This window comes from Neofelis nebulosa, chromosome 7, assembly GCF_028018385.1.
Source record: "Neofelis nebulosa isolate mNeoNeb1 chromosome 7, mNeoNeb1.pri, whole genome shotgun sequence".
Classification (NCBI taxonomy): Eukaryota; Metazoa; Chordata; class Mammalia; order Carnivora; family Felidae; genus Neofelis; species Neofelis nebulosa.
This window is the reverse complement of record NC_080788.1, coordinates 118893901-118913068: the sequence shown is the minus strand read 5'-3', so window position 1 is coordinate 118913068 and position 19168 is coordinate 118893901. Positions and strand designations below refer to the sequence as shown.

Below are 19168 nucleotides of genomic sequence, written 5' to 3'. Positions count from 1 at the left end.
AGGCTTGCAGATTAGTCAATAGTATTATGTCAATGGTAATATCCTGCTTTTCATGATCGTCCTATCATAATGTAAGATGTCAACACTAAGGGAAGCTGAGTAAAGTGGGTACAGAAACTCTCTGTACCATTCTGCAACTTTCTCTACGACTAAAATTATATCAAGATAATAAACCAAAAAATAAAGGGATGTTTCCCTAGCTTCTTCCAAAGGTGACAAGGTTTTTTTTTTTTATAAATAGTATCTTTATGAACCCAAGGATTTAAATATATGTTATTTGTTTCAATCCATTACAGTTAAAATTGTCCTATATTTGACCAGCGAGAATGTAATCAGGTTGGATCTTGAGTCCTTTAGACATGACCCCAATAGTATTTGATGGTTTCCTTGCTTTCCAATATGTGAAGTTATTTATACATTTCATGCCCTGGACCTGGTACCAGCCATTTCTTCAAGGACCTCTGGTTCATTTCAGTGGGCAATGATCTTTAGAGAACATGATAGGGGTACCAGGGGTGCTAATTTTTACCTCATTAGTCATTGTTTTGGGGCATTTTAAATGGATACAGCTAGAAAATATGTTTTTGTTTGTTTTAAAGACAAAATACTGAATTTGCATGGATACTTGAATTTATACTGATACTTCTAATTCATACTCAGGAATAACTATAGCGTTTTTACTTAACTTCATTGATCTTACATCTGTATTTTCTTTCAAGCATGTCAAAGTTCTTCTCAATAACAACATAATCATTCATTTGATACGTACAAGTTTCAGAATAGTAATTCCACTATTACCACCAAAAATATGATTGCTGAAAGGAAATATATTTTTATATATACACATACACACACACTTATTTTTGTTTAAGACTAAGATGATGACTAAGGATGTACAGTGAAACTACTTGATTTAGAGTCACTTGAAATAGTTACTTTCTGTGTGGTTATGCCATCAACTCATACATAATTAGATTCACTTGTTTCATTTTTCTTTTATTTTTAGAGAAATTACAGTGTGAATTTTGTTTTGTGACTATGCAAAATATTTACTGGTTCCAGAATCGAGTCTATTAAAACAAACAGGATATTCAAGAAAATCTGTCTTCTATTCCTACTCTTTCACACTATTCCCTCACTCTGCTCATAGGTGGCCATTTAAAAAAATTATGGCTTATCTTTCCTTTCTACTTAAATATAACATTGTATGTATATATGTATGAAGTTGTAAGAATTCATGTGTATGAACCCATACGCATAATGAATCCAGAAAAAAAATGCATTTTCTTGGAAAATAGTAACAAACACACCTGTTTTCCTCACCTTGCTTTTTTACTGGATATCTTTGAGATTATTCCACCACAGTATTTAGACATAATCTTCATTTCTTCCTACAGCTGCATAGTTCTTCATTAGTTAATTCAAACAGTCTCTTGTTGATAGACATTTGGGTTAGTTCTGGTCTTTGGCTTTACCAACAGTGTTAATACAGAGGTTTCTCATTGACTGTAGGAGAGGAATCAAGGGTGAGGCTGCTTGGGCAGTAGGGTACCTCTCACATAGTCAGGGATTTGCCATGCACATTCCAGACTAGGGTTCCCATTCTACTGGAACTATAGCCATTTTACTGGAACTGGTTCTCTGGTACTTGGGAGTAAGAGGTTCTTAAATTATGTTTTTCATGGGGGTTACCATGAGCTGGCCGATCTGGGTGGACCTGACAAGCAGTTATCCTGAAAAGCACATGGAAAAGAAGAGAATGTGGTACTAGACAATAATCAACCCATGAAAAATGTATTTAAATCTAGAGACACCTGGTTTCCCTTTGGGAAAGTCTAATCCACTGTATTCTACCTTCTTGTATTTCTTGTGTCAGCACTATAGTAGGAGTCATGTGTCTTAAAGACTTTAGTAATACTGTTTCTGACAAGTCTCTCCCTATTTTCTGTCCCCATCCTAACTTGTTCCTCCTTGTATTATTCCTAAATCATATTGTCATATAGCTTACTTCAGCTCCAAAATAATGGTGTACATTTTTTGGAGTAAACCACACCATCCTGGTTTTCATCCTAACTCTCTGACTGCTGCCTTAGTCTCTTTTTTCTCTGCTTGTCCCTTAAAGTTGGTATTCCCAAGGGTCTGTTTTTGGCCTTTATCTCAGTAACCTTTTTTGAGTCCTTGATATTTCAGAAAATTCAATGAAAGCTATGGACTTAACTCTTTTCTCCGAAAAATGTACATTTGTGCATATAATTTCAGATTTGTTCATATAATTCCAAGAAATTAATGGACATCCCTCCATGAGTTCAAGTTCAAGGACATCTGTAACATATCACGGGCTTCCTCTCTTAGGACCTCCATTGTCGTCTTAATCACCAATGTCTCCCAAATCCATATCTCATGATCAGGCATCTTTCCTGCTGTCCAGCTGCCTCCAGGGCATCTCCACTGCATGATCTGTGGATGTATATAACATATCTCTGGCTGAGGTTGCCTTCTATGTCCCATGTCTCTACTCTTCCGCCCACGTCTCAGTGGGTGGTTGTATCATCTGGCCTGCCGACCAAGCCACAACCCAGTAATGTTCTTGATTTCTTCTTTATCGTTTTCTACATCCAATCAATAACTTTCAAATGGGAACAGGACCCTTACCTTTTCCCCATGCCACAACCCTAGTTCAGAGTTCACCTCTCACCTGGATGGTGGTAGTGCATCCTAAGTGGTCTTTCAGCCTGCAGAACCAACCTCCTTGCACCCAGGTATCTATTCTTCCACAGCAGCTTGTGAGATCTTTCTAAATTCCATGTGTGACCAGTCACTCCTCTGTTGCTAACTCTTCAAAAGCTTCCCATGGCACCATTGAAAGGTGTTAGTATGATTTAAAAGAGAGAAAAAAAAGTCTTTCATGATATCTCCTGCCTTATTGCTTGCTCACTGGGGTTTCCAAGTTCAATATCTACTTTTTCCAGGATCTCCATACTGAGGGGTGCCAGGGTGAGATTTGATACAAAACTTAGTTTTGCAAACGTCTTATAAGGCATCCAAGCAGGTCCAAAGAATAGAGCAGAGCTGAACCTGGATAATGGGGACCAGATCACAAACACATCGCTACCGTGTGCCAGTTCTGAAGGAGATGTGGAGATGAGTTCAGACAAGGTTCTGCCCCAAGGGCCTGACGATCTGTAAAGGAGAGGACAAAGGAGGCACATTCCAAAAGGAACTATTCCAGAAAACAATTGTGTGTACATGTCTACTCTACACCTGGCTTTGTGGCCTAAAGCAAAATGCAATTAAATGTCAGAGGGAACTATGGGGATGCAAGAGGGGAGAGAGAACTTCCATTGGATGTAGATTAGTGACATCTCTGTAGAACAGAAGAGCTGGAAGACTTGAGGTGTGTAGGGAATGGTCCAGAAGAGCAGGGGTCAGGGGCTGGGAGAGTGTCCAGGAACAGGAGCAAAGGCGTATACTGTGTCTTTGGAAGTTAAATACAGCGTTAGAGGGTCCTGTTCTCACCTGGGCTCCAGCCTCCAGCCCCTGACGAGGCATTTGGGATCTGAAAGGTGGCATCACATCACATGCATTTCTCTATATTGGCATAATGAAATCCTGCTGAGGTTCTGAGGTGTCATAGATGTTACCATCAAGTATGGTTGTTGCCCATTTCACAGATGGAAAGGGTAAGGTTAAGAGGAATTCAATTAAAATTTTCAAACGTTTAAAGTTCTTTCTATGCACTAGGCAGTCACCATGGGGAACACAGAAATGCAATAAAGTGTTTTTCTGCCTTATGGAGACAGGGTTACTGGCTACAGGAGTTCAGAAGAATAAGGAATCTCTTTAAGCTTGAATGTGAGGTGGTAGTCAAGGAAGGCTTCTTGGAGGAGGTATGATTGAGCAGAACCCTAAAGTGGGGGTAGGGTTTGCATAGTTGGGGAGGCAGAGGAGGAATTTCCAGGTATGGGCAGAGCACAAAGCATATTCAGGGGACAGGGAGGACTTCAAACGGGGCCTGGAAAGGGGCATTCAGGAAGGTGGATCAGCACAGAATCGGCTGGAGGAGTAGGTGGGGGCCGGACGCTGGCCCTAAATAATTCACGCTCTCTCTCTTCCTCTCCACCTATTCTGTACTCCGCCAGGACCAGCTACTCTTCTGCGATGACTGTGACCGTGGCTATCACATGTACTGTTTAAATCCCCCGGTGGCTGAGCCCCCAGAAGGTAATGATGATGAGGTCGACAGTAGCCCCAACGGCTACTCCTACCGCTTCCTGAGCCCTCACTATGGTGCAGGCCTGTGCTGAGGCCTTTCCCTATCTTGTCTCATTTAATGATCACAATCCTTTGAAGTAGGTACGGCCACGGCCATTGTACAGATGAGGACACCGAGGCATGGCTCCACCCCCAGAAATGACAACTTGGGGGCCAAGGAGACGTTTCCTGGACACGTGGCAGAAGTGGTGGGAGAGGAAGCCTCCCCGGGGAACTGGCCTAGACCTGGTGGCTGCCAAGGAATGAGGGGCTTTACAGCAGTTCAGCTGATCACCTCCGAGCACTTAACTTTTCTGACCGGCACTTACGCTCTGCTGAGCTGCAGACTCCGGCGCATTTTCAGGCCAGGGACTCAGTCTCTGAGCTGTGCAAGTCAAAAGAGAAATGGGGCTTGCAGGAGTTGGGGCCAAGGGGCGGGGCTTGAGGGTGCGAGAGCGGCTGCTGGTAACGCCATCTTGTTTTTTTGCAGGAAGCTGGAGCTGCCACCTGTGCTGGGAACTGCTCAAAGAAAAGGCCTCAGCCTTTGGCTGCCAAGCCTAGGGCCCCAGGTTGCTGGAGAGGCTGAGGCGGAGCCCAGCTCAAACCAGATCAAGCCCCCGCTCCCATGTATCCAGACAGACCAACTGTAAGGAAAACCTGTGGTCACAGAGGGCATGGCCACGTAGAACCAAGAGGGTGAGGTGTCTGCTTACCTCCTACACACAGGTTCCGGTACTTCAGCCGTTCCCTCCTTGTTTCTACCAGAAGGATCTTGCACTTTTGAAGAACACCCCTAGCCCCGGCCCTGTGGAACCCCCTCACATTTACCCCAGCACTGAGGCCCTCTCACTGGCTCCCATTTTAAGGGAAGCTTGTTTTGTGACCACCTATCCGTCATTCACGTGTAGTTTGGTGTTTTCTATCTATTGTGTTCCAAGAAATCTTCACACAGCCTCCCGCCTCCTGCTTCGGCTCTTCATCCCGAACTCAGCAGAGGAACAAAGGGCTGTGGAGAAGTTGTTATTTATTACAAGCCTCCCTGGAAACTTCTAGACTCAGCGTCGGGAGGCCATCTTGACGATGAAAATCCTTTTTTGTTCCTTGGTCTCTGTGAAGAAAAAAAGCAGTTTTCTGGACCCCCAGCAGATACCTAGTGGTGTCTACAGCCAGGGTGGTCTCTTGATGGGGCTGGGGGGTGGGGAGGGTACTAGAAGTCTGAGGAGTGGGCAGACACATTGGGAGGAAAATTCTGAGGCCCCGCCACAGCCTGTCAGTATTTGTTATCCATCGGGAGTGGCTTTGCAAAGGATCAGGCTTTGCAGTTCCTTGACCTTCTCAAGGGCATCCTTGAGGTGAGACAAGCCACAGCCAATGGCAGGGGACATGCTAAGGCTCTGCCTCCCAGCCAGCCTGGGTCTGGAGCTTTCCCTGGGACTAAAGAGCCAGGAAAGTGTGTGCGGGCTGCCCAGAATCTAAACACTGATACAAAGGACTGCAGCTCTGAGCAACCTTTCAGTATTGATGTGGCACCACGAATTCCTTTTCCCAAGTAATTTCTTCCTTCCACCCCGTGTATGTTTGCCGCTGTCTCCTGATACCCGACTCTGGAGATTTCAGGATGGGGAAGAGATGATTGTCACCTAAACAAATAACCGGGTGTGGGGGGGGGAGGGGATGTGATTATTTATGATCACGGTGGCAATGATACAGAATCCTCAGCTCAAGGGCTGCTCTTGTCCCCGAAGCTCCCCGGTACATGCTGGACTCTGGCTTTTTTTTTTTTTTTTTTTAATGTTTTGAGAAGAAAGAGGTGGGAGGCTGAGCTTCCGAGAAATCTGTGTTGGAAGTCAGCCCCGAGGGCTGGAGCGGATCGGGCTGTCTTTGAATCTCGGTAGCAGTGGCAACGGCAGCAGCACACAATAACTGACACATTTCTGGAAAAATCATTTGCCCAAAGGGCAGGTCTCGGTGAGTGGGACCCTCGCGCATGCTCGGCTTCCCTGAAATCAGCCCCATCTCTGTGGTCCGGCTGCGTACAACAAAGGCCGAGGTTATTTTTAGTCCTTCAGCTCCTGAAGAAGGCCCTGGAGACTTGGGCTAGTTGGGCCACTTCTGCCCAGCAGAAGTGTTCGCTCCTCCTCGACTTGGCAAGAGCCTCCCTCCCGGGCTAATTGCTCTTGGCCAGTGGACCCGGACAGCCTGGCGGAGTGACCTGTGGCAGGAGATGGGGGTCACTCTCCTGCAGGGCCCCGTGGCCCGAGTGAGCTACGTGTATACATAATGATCTTGTTTAAAGGGTCCTGTACAGATGGGATTTGTATCTTCCTCATAAGATACTTCCTTTCCCCTGCTGTTTGGCGAACCTGTTTTTGGATGCTGGAGGTCCAGGGAAGGTTTCGAAAACTGCTGTGTTTTCACGTCATCTGTTACCCAGACGGGCCACACCAGAGGGGCAGATGTCCTCTCCCGAGTGCTCCGGCTCTCTGTCCTCCCACAGAAGCCAAAGTGGGGTGTCCTCAAAGGCTGACGATTGGTTTTGAAAATCACTTTGACTTAATTTTAGAAAAAAAAGTTGCCAGAATGTTCCCGAATGCCGCAGTGGCTTTCATGTTTAAAAAGGAGGTCCGAAACCCAAAAGTGTGGCCCTGCTACTTGACAGGTCCTCTTTGGAGTATGTGCGCACGTGTTCCCCACCTCAACACAGATGATGGGGTGGCCCTGTTCTACCTCCAGCCCCACCTGCTGCCCACGGAAGCTATGAGGAGGAAGTGAATCTTGCAAAGGCCAGGTGCTATAATCCTGCAGTGGAGGGACCGGGGAGTGCTCAGAGCTCTAGAAAGGACATTAGGAGGGTCCAGGGTTCCCTTCCCAGTTTCATGCCCTATAGGTTGGGTCCAACCTTGTCCTCTTTGGAGATCTCAGTTTCCCCATCTGGAAAGTGGGGATAGCAAAGCCAGCTCGTGGGATGGCACTTCCAGGGTACTGCAAGAAGACAGAATCTCCAGAGTCACATTTATCACTTGCTGTATTGAAACAGAGAAAGTGGTGGTAAACTTCAAATTGGTCTTTCTTTGAGCCCCAGAGGACGAGCTAGAATCATGGGCTACACGTTGATGATCAGGGTTTTAGTTTTGTCTTTGCTACTCAGTAGCTGTGTGGCCTTGGGCAAGTCACTTAACGTCTCTGAACCTGTTTGCTCACCTATGAAAAAGAGATAATAATACTTTCCCTGCCTGTTCCACAGTGACAATGGGAGACCTAAAAGGCATAATGTTATATAGATAACCACTGGAAAGCAGCGCTTTCCAAGGAGGGATCCGAAATGACTTGTATGCCCCCTTCTCGTGTGAATTAGCCAAGGTTAGATGCCTTCTCAGAATCTCCCTTTTGACCAAAATGGGTTTATGTTTTAGGGGCTAGGCTGCCTGTGGTCAGGGCCAGTCGGCCGAAGCTGTGACAAGGAGACCGGGACCGTGCGTGGGTCTCCTGTTGGTGGGGGTGAGGGATTTACCCTGGGGTTGGGGATTTCAGAATGCAGATATTTGAGATACTCCTTTCTTCAAGATCATCGTGGCCTAGAACGGGGCGCCGACCTCGGGAGAGGGCTGTAATTCAGTTCCGTGTGGCATTCGCTTAAACACTGGTTTAAAGCCCAGCTCTGCTACTTTCTAGCTGGTTGACCTTGGGCAAGTGACTTCGGCCTTCTGAGGTTCATTTTCCACATCTGGGAGGTAGGGAGATGTGGCCTATCCAGCAGGGCTGTTGCAGGGATTAGCAGTTTTGCTGGCGAAGATCCTGGCGCGGGGCCTGGCACGATGGAGGCCCCCACCCTGTGGCATCTCGTCACTGGGTATACAGGCTACCAAGGGGAGATAATGATGCTCTTGGCTGCCGGCCAGATCCCTGGAACAGCCCGAGTGCCTTTGCTCCACTTCACCCTGATACCGTGGCTCTAGCTGGCCAGAGAGGAGGTGAGGCTACACGGTCCAAGCTGGAAGTTGAAACCCTGTGTTTCTGAAACACTGCTTATTGGGCCTGCAGCAAATCCAGCGCGGGCAACGGCGATGAGGAAATCCAGACAAGGCCTCGGTTAGGAGATTTACATCCTGATTTCCTTCTCACACCCCCCCCCCCGCCCCCCCCACGGACTCAGAGCACCTGGAGCAGGATCCCAAGGCCTCCTGTCATTGCTCCAGAGCCAGGTGGGAAGTCCAGGCAAGCGGTGAGGAGCGGTGGCTTCCCAGGGGGGCCAGCTCAGACGTGTGACTGGAAGTACGGTGTGTGAGCCGTGGGTGAGAAGGAGGGAGGCCAGATTCCTCCCGAGCTGGAGAAGATAACAGGTTTTAAGGTTGGGGGAGGGTTTGGATTTCACAGTGATGGTTTCATGATACCCTGGAGAGTTACACTCATGGTGCATTTTAGGCGTTGTGCTTTGAACACAGCACGAGATTCCTTTCGGCCCTCCCCTTTAAAAGTTCAGATATTTTAAGAAAGAAAAATGGGATGATTATTATTACTCTTCCTATTGGGGGCAAGTTTAGGAGACAGACCTGTGCTCTTGAAGAAAGACTGCCAGCAACTTCAGGCTTTAGACTCAGAGAAGAGGGGCCCCTGGTTTGCTCTCTGAGTCTGTGTTTGTGGCGGGGGGGGGGGGGTGCAGGGAGGCCCAGGGACCACCTTTCCTGTCCCTGGGCCAGTTCTCAGCCTGTTACCAATGCGAGGACCCAGGCCCTCCCCTGCTGCCCACCACAGGCCCCTCCCTCCTCAGGATGTGCCTATGTCATCACACCCCAAGGAAATGGTGGCTCCCTGGGCCAGAGTCATGCTCACACTCCCAGGGAAGATGCCCAACGTGCCACACCGGGCTCCTTATCGGAGCTGTGCATTGGCGTCTCCTGTGGTGGGTTCGTATCCCTGTAGTGGTGTCACCTGTAGAGAGGGAGGGGGGAAAGGGGCCTAGAGGAAGGAGGTGGGGAGGGTCAAAGGTCTTTCAGGTTCGGCAAAGCACAATGAAGGGAGGGGAGGGTCCTTGAGGAGGGGACCAGAAACCTGGTTTCCACTTACAAGTCCCGGAGCTAAATGACCAGAGGGTGTGGGCCGGGGAGGCCCGAGTGCTGCCACCAGCTCGGGTGCCTTGAATGTGGGAGGACGAATGGAGCCCTTAGACACATGGACCGGGGGGGCTTCCTCTGAGCATCTCAGCAGCTGCTCCTGGGAAGGCCTGGCCCCCTCTCCATGCTCCTAGCCCAGGCTGCTGTGAAGAGACGCCCCAAAGGAAGCACCTCAGGAAGCGGGGATGGGGAGGGGTCTGGGCCTTGCCTGGACCTCATCCAGCTGGTCTCCCAGAACGAACAGGGGGCTCCCCGTGGGAGGGAAAAGATCTGGAAGTCGGTGGGTTCCCAGGGAAGGCTCTCTCTGGGCTCTGAGCGAGCCCTGGCTGTGTGTCCCCGCAGACAGCTGAGACCTGAGGTGACTCCCCAGGGTCTTGGGTGGCTGTGCTGCGGTGGGGACAACAGGAGTCAGAGGGTACAGGAATGCCCCTCGGTCAGTCTCTGTGTTCCCAGCTGCCTCCCTTTCTTTGCTCCGGTGCCTTGAAAGAGGGTCACTCCAGGGTTTCCCCCTCTTTGGCCCCACCAAGAGAAGGAAACATTTGTGCTGATGGTGACATTTCCCAGGGCAGGCCAGAGGAAGGCAGGAACCGGGACTGGCTGGCAGCCAGAACCCTCTTCGGCAGAGATATAAATACTAATAATGACCTCTAGCCCAGGCAGCGAGCAAAGTGGCCATTCAGGACGGCACCGACCCAGTCTGGCACATAAACACTGCTGAGGTGGGAAGAGGATAGTGGGTGAACGGTCCCTGTAGGACACGGGGGAGGCCCTTGAGCCCCTCTATTTTCCCTCAGCAACATCCCCACGTTATATTTATGCCACTGCGTCCTGTCTGGCTGCCTCTCTGCATCTCTATTATTTCTATCAATGTTATTAATATTGATGATGAAAACAGGGACACACAAAAAACACACACCCTCCCTTAACAAACTAAAAGTGAACCTATGTGTGGCTCCAGGACAAGAGGGAGAACCTGTTTGTGCAAGGAGGGGTGGGGGAGGGGGCGCTCTTTCCCTGAGGTCCAGCCAGGCCCACCCCTGCTTCCGGCCCCTGCACACCGCAGGGGGTGAGTCTTGTTCTTGGAGGGTCACTGGCCCATGGACTCTTTTCCCTCTTCCCTCACTCACCTCTGCGTCTCTGGGGGACACGTTTGGCAATGGTTGTGGACTCCATTCTGCTTTCTGTCAAAGGGATGCACAGATTTTATGGGCTGGTGTTGGGATTGTGGTTCTTATTGACTTTGCCCTTCCATGTTTACTCCCCCCACCCCACCGCACCCCAGACCTTGGTTCTCCTCTTGCAGGGCCTGCCTCCTCCCTTCCTGCCCTTGCCCCTCCCTGCCTTCCTGCCAAGCTAGATGCTGAAGGGTGGGATGGTGGCGGGAAGAAGCAGAAGAAAATATACCCCCTGCACATTTTCAACATGTAGTTGAAAAGGCCTAAATTAGGTACTAGGGGGAAAAAAAAAAGGAAAGACACATTGCGAGATAATATGTGAGTGAGAGCATGAAAATACAGCACGGTTATCTCGGAGCAGAGGGGGTGGCAGAGCAGGTGGCGGGAGAGGCGGGGTAAGGAGGCAGAGAGCCCTGGCTTCCCGACGCATCTGGTCCATCAGTGTGCCATTTGGGAAAGCAGGGAAGTCACGCCGTGGCAGTAAATGGTCAGATGCCCAGGGAGCCTTTGTGCCTTTGGCTGGGAAGAGGAGGGATGTCCATTCTGGCTGCTCGTCGTTTTTCTGCCGCGTTTGCCCAGGGGGCATTCGTGCTCGGACGGAAGATGTGCACATTTCTTGCCCACCGTGAGGGATGGCCAGGCAGGCTGGTACGGGCTAAGACACTTGGCAGGGCACCCGTTCTGTGCAGGGAAGCCCTCAAAGCCCTAGAGCGGCTGGGAAAAAACGAACCACATCCTGGCCCAGGCTTCGACCTGCTTTTCGGCTCTAAAATCACACTCGGTCTCAGCCCTCTGACCACACGCCAGGTAGCGTACCATCAGGGAAGGTGTGTGCGTATCTAGGTCTCTTTCCTTGTGCTCATGCATATTCATCCACAGAAGAGGAGCAGGCTAAGTATCCAGTTGTTCCCACCTTCCGGGAGTTTGGGCGAGGCGGGGCGGGGGAGGGGAAGAACACGGTCGACCTCAGCCTAGTTGCCAGTGTCCGTCTGCCCAAGCACTGGCTGCTGCCCTTGGAAGGTGAACCTGAGCCTCCGTGATGATGAAGGCACCTGGGTTGGCGTGTGCCGAGCGGCCAGGGGACCGGAGGCCGTGCCTCCAAATGCTGCCTTGGCCTCCTGGCGTGGCGGGCAGGGAGGTGCAATTGGCAGGGCCCGATGAGAGCTGGACAGTGACACTCACAACAGCCTTGCCCAGTCCCCACTGGAAAGAGCAGGGGGGCATGGTGGGAGGAGGGCCTCACGCTCAGACCGGGTGGACACCCACAGAGACCCCCGCCAGCCTGTCTCGGCCTCCTGTGCGGTTCTGGCATGGCAGCGGGAGGCAGGCATCGGGGAGAGGCCCGGCGTTGGAGGCGATTCCAGGAAACCCCCTCTACCCACCTTTGGCCAGGTGCTCATCGGCTCCTGACTTCGTGCTTCACTGGACTCCCTGTTGTCTGAATTGACAGCATCAGGAATACACCATTTGTTCCATCCCCCCCTTTCCTCTGCACATGTGACAGCCGGATTTCAGCTGCTCACCGTTATTCCCCGAAGCAGCCGCACTGAGCTCGCTTTCAAGCTGGATGCCCGGGCTTGGGCGAAGGCACGTTATCTGCCCTCGCGTGGGCCTTAGCGCAGAGCTGGCCTAACGCAGCCTTCGGCCTCTCTGCTGGAGACACCCTGAGAAGGCTCTTTGGGGACCCTGGCCAGCACACGGCTGTGAGCGGGCAGAATTTTGGGACCTCTGGCTTCCGTGATGCCTGGCTGTGAGACTGGTTTTGAAGCGTTTGAGAACCTGAAATGCTCTCTGGGGTCTGACCCACGGCCCATGTGAAAGCCAGTGGTTTTTTTTGAACCAAGCCTCCTTTGAATGACCCGGATTCCCCCCCGGTCTCCCGTGCTGGTGGCAGCAGAGTGGGGTGGGTCCTCTGACTTGGATCCGATCCAGGCCAGACTGGCCGCACCGCACCCAGGCGGAGGCCTCAGACTCTGAGCCCACTGGCCCCCTCAGCTGCATGCGGGATGGACCTGGGAGTGAGAGAGCTCTGCTGGCCCCGCGGGCTGAGCTCGGAGAGGGTCTTCCCTCCCACCTCCACGCGAGCAGACTCTCAGGCTGTGAACACAGTCTGCTCACACGCCCTCCCAGCCGGATGCGGACACCCTGGGCCAATCAGGAAATGGACACCTGAAGGAGAGATTGGCCGGTCCGCGTCACACGGTGCAATGGTGCAAAAGCCCGTCCTCAAGTAGGTCTGCCCCCCGCCCCCCCCTCCCCCCCGCCCTCCCACGATGTGTTTGGGCTGAGGGCGATCTTAAAGCCCGGTTTTGCGAACATTCCCTTTTCAGAGCCAAGAGATGGAGCGTCTCTGCCCAGAAGCCAAGAGAAATGGCTTTTCCTCTTCAGTCGCCTGATGCCCCACCGTGTTCCTCGCCAGGAGGAGGCTGGTTCTGGTGGCTGGGGGTGGGGGCTGCCGCCGCATATGAGCCCCTCGAATTCCGGGTGGGCTGGGGTAGAAAGGGTGAAGGGGTCCCTTAGGAGGAGGTGCCTGCCCGAGTGCCGTGTGAGGAAGCTCATGCCTGTGCGGGTGCTGGGAAGGGCGTGGAAGCCGTCTGGTTGACTCAGAGTTGGAGAAGTCTGGGAAGGGGGTCAGTTTAAGTCCTCACTGCGCTGTCTCAGCTGGTGAGTAGACCCCGGGTGCCTCGCAGCCTCAGGAATTTATTGCCCCCAGGCTGCTTTGGCTGTATTTGCAAAGGGTACCCCTGGAAATGCGCTGGCGATCTCCTATTGCTGTATCTCCATGTACGTCTCTGGACATGAAGACGTGATGCAAACCTGAGGTCACCTTCTCCCAGGTGGGGGCACAAGAGAGGGAAGCCCCTTTCCACGGTGCACCCCCATCATTCCAAAGTGCTTTCTTGTCTCTTGTACTCTCGCACCGCTCCCCACCTCAGCTCTTTCTGAAACTCTAGCCATCAAAGAATGGCTGAGAGAGCTGGCCTTGGTGAGCTCTAATGAGATGCCTGCTAATGAGGGTCTTCCTTTTATGCTCCCTTGGACTCCCTACCACCCCCCCCACCCTCCCCCCCACCCCTGACCTAAGGTTCCAGCATCACATTACCTTCCGCTGACTGGACAACTGAGGGGCTTTTCCTTGAGCTGCTTGGGTGCTTTGGAAAGTGTCCAGGACTGAGGCTGGCCCAGTTTCCGTGAGGTTAGAGAGAAGGGCTACCGGCTTAGGAAGTCGGATGTAATGGTCTGAGTGAGAGATCCCCGCTGGCTCCTCTGAAAAGCAACCGCGGCAACAGACACATGAAATCTCCCATGCCCACCCCCTGACCCTTTTGGGTGTGACGTGATGTAGTGTCAGTGTGTAGGGGTGTGTGTGCCACTCTTCTCCTGTCTTCTGGGGTGCTCCTTTCCCCTGAGTGTCAAGTCCCCCCCTCTTCCGTGGCTCCTGAAGTGAAGAGTGCTGTGGTGTTTCTGCCCTCTCTTAGGGATGTATCGGGATCCCTCGTGTCTCGGTATTGGAGGTGAGGCCGTGCCACGCTTCCCACTGTCCTCAGGGGACGCGCAGGGTCTGGGACTTCCCAGACAGCTGGTGTATGTGACAGTCTCCAGGAGGATCTCCAGGTTGCAAACAGCCCACATCCCGATTTAGGCTCGCAGGAGGCAGAGGGGACTGCTTTGCTCAGGAAGGCTGCCTGGAGGGGCTCTCAGTGAACCAGGGCCCCTCCGTCTCTCCCTGCCTTTGCTTCTGTCCTGACCAGGTTCTGGGAGGAGGGCCTTGGAGAGGTCACCACCCGGAGCCAGCATAACGTGGGCATCAAGCAGTCTTGGGGACCCTGGACATCCCAGTCCCTCTGCGGAGCCCTTGCACGTTCACAAAGACTGAGTCACAGGCCCCGTCCCTTCTTTGCTGTGGTTAGTATCTTGTTCTGTGGTTGGTTAGCAGTGTTGATGACCTATGTAGCGAATCTTTTTTGTCTGCGATTTAGAGAATGTGTAAACAAATAAAAGGCTTTGAAACTCTTGGGAACGTTTGGTTATTTCCCCCCTCCCACCACCAACCCAGTCGTCAACAAATCCACTGGAAATGCACAGATCCTGTGGGAGTGGGGCCCTTTCACACCGGGGTGTACAGTGGGAAGACATATGTACGTGTGTGTGCGTGTACTTGTGTGCATGTGCACGTATGTCAGGCTGCAGGGAAAGCCTGATGCCTACATGTTTGCAAGGAGACCCCAGGAGCAACACGGGCCACGTCTCGGTTGTTGCTGGTGATGGAATTCTGACCCCCACAAGCTCCGGGGAAGCCTCGGTCCCTGCAGCTTTCGTGGGCACAGCAGACAAACACAACCTACAGCTTCACCTGAGAAGAACCCTCTGAGAGTTCCGGGCATCGGGAGAGAACCCCCTGGAACTTCCAGGGGAGGATGGGTTGGACGATTCACAGATGACTCAGGGCTGAGGTAAGGGGACGTGGTGGGGGAAAGAGAGACCTCAGGCTCAGGACCATCTAGAAGAGCCAGCTGAGTCACCACCCCTCCCCTCTCAGGTCAGAAATGGCCTTCCATAAAAGGCAGTGGGATGGCCACCCTGAGCCAGGAGCAAGAGGGCCTGTAGAAGACACATCTGCCCTGAGACCCTCCGGAGCTTAGCAACCACCTTAAAGGAGCAGCGGGACCCCCGACCCACACGGCCAGTGGTTTCCTGAGGCCGTGAGCCAGGAGTCAGTCTTCTGAAACCACATTTAAGAAAAATCAGCAAATAAAGCCTGTCCCATGGGGCAGGCGCGTGCAGCCGAGAAGACAAGGCCCCACCCCTCACAGGGCTTGCAAGCCAGACAAGTAATAACATACGAACTGGGGGCAGTTGGGAAATGGGGGCTCTGGAACCCAAGCAGGGACTTCTGTCTCAGTCGGTCAGTGGGCTTTTAGTTGGAATTGACTGGGGGCTTTCCAGTAGGACATGGCTGGCCGTGGGGCTGGGTAGGCGCTCCCCTGTTCTCCGCTAAGTGTGGGTGTTAGTGCAGAGGTCCCCGCGTGCCTTCAGCCTCTCCTCTCCAAGCTTAACATGGGGCGGTTACTTGTGGCACGGGGGCCAGTGATGTGGCTGCAGACGAGCGCCAGCCAGCAGGTTGTCGAGGCATCTCTGCTGAGCAATGTCCCCACGCGGGGGCCAGAGCGGAAAGGTAGACCCTTCGCCCGGAGTGAGACGTTGCACCATTCATGCCAGCAGCGGGGGGCGGGGTATAGGCTCATGACAAAGTCCAGCAGGAGAAGGCACAGGCAGCCACGCACAGGCCTTTCGTCTGCAGGGACGGGGGTGAGGTTTCCACTTTGACCCCAGCTTTGCATCCCGGTTGCTGAGCGAGGCGCGTGGTCGGCTGGGCCTGGGAGAGTTCTCTAATACAGCCTGGAGACTGATGTAGCTCTAGGGAGTCACAGGGATAGTGGAGGGAGGGGGAAAGTGGAGGGACCCTCCTTGTGTTCAAGCCAAGTCAGAGCAGAGTGGATTTCCTCGCTTCTTTCCTCGGCGGGGGAGGACAAAGCATGGGACGGGGGTGGGATGGGGTAGGGGATTAAGAAGAAGGGATCAAGGGGAGAACACCCCATGTTAGGGAGAGCCTAAGGGTGTGGCATTGTGGGAGAGACATATGTGGTTTCCCCTTCTTGGAGCAGAGAGGACACTGGGAGAGGAGTCAGCAGCTCTAGGTCCTGCCTTGTCTAGTTGGGTGACGTTTGACTTTTGTAGACCCAGGCATGAACTTCTATAAACTCGGGCAGGTTCGGGTAAGGAGCCACCTACCGGATCAGGTGGATATGCACACGTGCACCCATATCCATCCTTCGCCCCACAGCTTAGGCCCACCTGCCTGTGTCCCAGGTCCTCTGGGGTGCCTGGCAAAGCCTGTCTCCACGCAGTCCCGCGGAACGGCAGGCTTCATTCCGGACACAATGAAGCCAGAGGGTTACGTTGTTCCACAACACTCGTTTTCCAGGTGAATGCTGCAGAGGCCTAGGCTTCCGGGAGGGTCTTTGGGGGTGTCGTGGGCCCTCGGAGGGCAGGGGTGGGGAAAAAAAACTTTCTGAGTCCCAACCTTCAACTCAAGCCGTTGACCAGCCCAACTGATTTCATCTATTTCGTATGTTGCTGGTTGTGCTGCTTTAAAAAATCCCCAAATTTGAAAGCATCTTTGGGGCCCGAAGGGTGTCCCCTGAGGCTGCAGCAGGCAGTGTGATGACAGGAGGCCATCGTGGAACCGTGACCCTTGGCCAAGTACAGTTAGATAGGGTCTCTGCTCCCAGCTTTCCCCAAAGGGGGCCTGACCGCCCCCCCCCCCCCAACCGGGGGCTTCTCCTTCGGGTTCCTCTTAAGCGGAAGCAGAGGAACATCTGTGTCAGGACCAGGAGGCTTCACCTCCTCCTCTCTTGGGGGTCCCCGCGGCCTGCAGCAGCCACTGCCCTCCCTCCCCCCCACTCTCCACCCCGCCCTGGCCTACCTGGTGCTCTGCTTTCTGCTGTCACCTCCTTTCCTAAGCCCCAGCCCGTGAGTGCTTTTGCAGGGGCCAGAACAACAGTGTGCTCCCCAGGCGGGTGGGTTGAGAATGTTCGGGCTAAACTTGAGGTAATTAGCATTGTTAATGCTCGTTCTGTGATATCACAGCTGTGAGCCTCATTAAAGTGCTCTCCTGGGGGAGGTGAGCCGAGATTCAGGTGTCAGCTCTGCTCTGCACAGCGCCCGCCTGCCATTGCCAAGCCTCATTTGGGGGCCCATTGGCTCCCAGCCCTCCTGGCCCCCCCACCTCCCTCTCTGCTGGCATCTGGCCCCCCCCCCCCCCCAGCTGGCCCTGGCTCCTCCCGCCTCTCCCTGCGGAAAGCTTCTCTCTTCCCCCTAAGGGAAGGAAGGGGAGCATCAGGGAGCGGGGGACCGCTGCTGTCCTCTCAGCTTTGAAAGCAAGGGTGCTCCCCTGGCAGGCGGCAGGGAACCGAGCCGGTCCTCCCCGCACTGGGCACTGGGGCTTTTTATCCAGGGCTGTTCCTTCCTCCTCTTTCCACCTTCGCAGAGAAAACCTAGAGTCTGGCGCCCGCCCCTCCCCTCCTGTCGAGGCCCCTCCTCAGAAAGAAACTCCAGTCCCTCCGGTTTTAATTTCTGAGATTCCTGATGGCTGGGAAGGGAGGCAGGGGACAGACTATTTGCCAAACAGAGAAATATGAAACGCTCTTCCACCCCCTTGAAACCTTGAGGAAAATAACGCTAGACTCACCAGGGACTAAACACAGGCTCAACCCCAAACAGAGGCAAAACACAACTCCAGAGAGCCTCCCTGGGCGTCTCGGGGTGCTGAGGAGGGCCGGGCGGTCGCTCCTTTCTGCTCCCCTTCCTCCCCTGGGTCCTCTGTGCCCGCAGAGGGGCTCGGAGGGGTCATCTAAGACATTTTTAATAAGCATAACTTTACCATCTCTTAGGAGCTATAGGCTTGAAGGATACAGAGTTCCATAGCAACGTTAGGACCTCTCGGTGGGAGCAAGGGGTCAGCTGAGGGGACTAACACGTACACAAGTGACTTGAATTCAGGATGAGGTGACAGGTATGGTCCTGAATGTATACTGTGGGGGAGAACATACTCAGAAGAGCTAGGCTCCTTGGAGCAGAACACCCAGGGATGCGTGGGACTTCCACAGCAGGGATGTGCAATTCAGGAGCGGCTTTCCAAGCAGCGAGGGAAATGAGAGCAAAAGCCTCCTTTAATCTAGGGACGCTGGGCTGGCCTGGGACCGCTGTCTTAGGCACTGGGATCCAGACTGCCTCCCAGATCTGGGGTAAACTCTTCCACAGGGCCCTACTTACCATCATGGCTGCACAGAGGACCTCTTCTGAAGCTGAGAGCTGGTGCTGGAGGCTCTCAGAGTTCTTAACCTGTAGGAGATGAGCCTGAGGTTTTTCGGCAACTGTCCTGCCGTTTTGTTTGACGTGTGGGCTTGGATCCTTGCAACCCTCACTCCTTCTCCGCACGCTTTGCACATCCTCTCATAGGACAGCTCCTTAAGCCGTTCTCAGCCCTTGGGACTCAGTCTGGCTCCTTTTTAGGGTGGTTTTCACAATCTTCATTTCACACAACTACTCAGAACTTCTCCAACCCTCCATTCTGTCTTTTGTCAATGTGTCTGAGTTGTGTCCTGTCTAGAAGGCCACCATCCACGCTCCATGCTCCCACCCTCTTGTGCTTCTATTCCCTCCACCTACAGCTTTAAGGCTCAACTCAGCCCTCTCTCCTCATGGAAACTTTTCTGACTTGCCCAAGGAGGAGCTGCTATGGAGACCCCATTATGTTTGGTACATGTCTCTTTCATAGTACCTGGCACTCCCTGCTCCATTTGCCAGCTTTCGTGCTGGCCTCCCCCATGAGACTGAGCTCTTGGAGGGCATAGACTATGCCTTGTTCACTGTTGGATCCCAGCTTCCCTGTACATGTTTAATAATCGGATGGATGGATGGATGATGGTTGGATAGATGGATGGATGCGTTATATGAGTGAGTGAGTGAGTGGCTGAATGAATGAATGAATGAATGAACAAATTAGAGGAAACAGGTGGGACGTAGAGCACAGTCTGCCTTACAGAAATAGGTCTTTCCCCCCCTGGG

The 19168-nt window shown here is 52.7% G+C and overlaps 1 protein-coding gene across 6 annotated transcripts in view; it reads left to right on the top strand.

Annotated features, from left to right (window-relative positions):
- Positions 1 to 14553, top strand: part of DPF3 (double PHD fingers 3) — a 304745-nt gene extending 290192 nt beyond the window's left edge. For 5 of the 6 annotated variants that reach the window (XM_058739560.1, XM_058739557.1, XM_058739561.1 and 2 more), the window contains exons 10-11: positions 4140 to 4221; positions 4742 to 14553. In XM_058739560.1, the coding sequence (XP_058595543.1) occupies positions 4140 to 4221; positions 4742 to 4812 (153 nt within the window). In that variant the 3' untranslated portion in view covers positions 4813 to 14553. Of the gene's footprint in view, positions 1 to 4139; positions 4222 to 4741 lie in introns of those variants that run through there. The other variant, XR_009264602.1, reaches the window with a different exon arrangement.
- The last annotated feature ends 4615 nt before the right edge of the window (positions 14554 to 19168 follow it).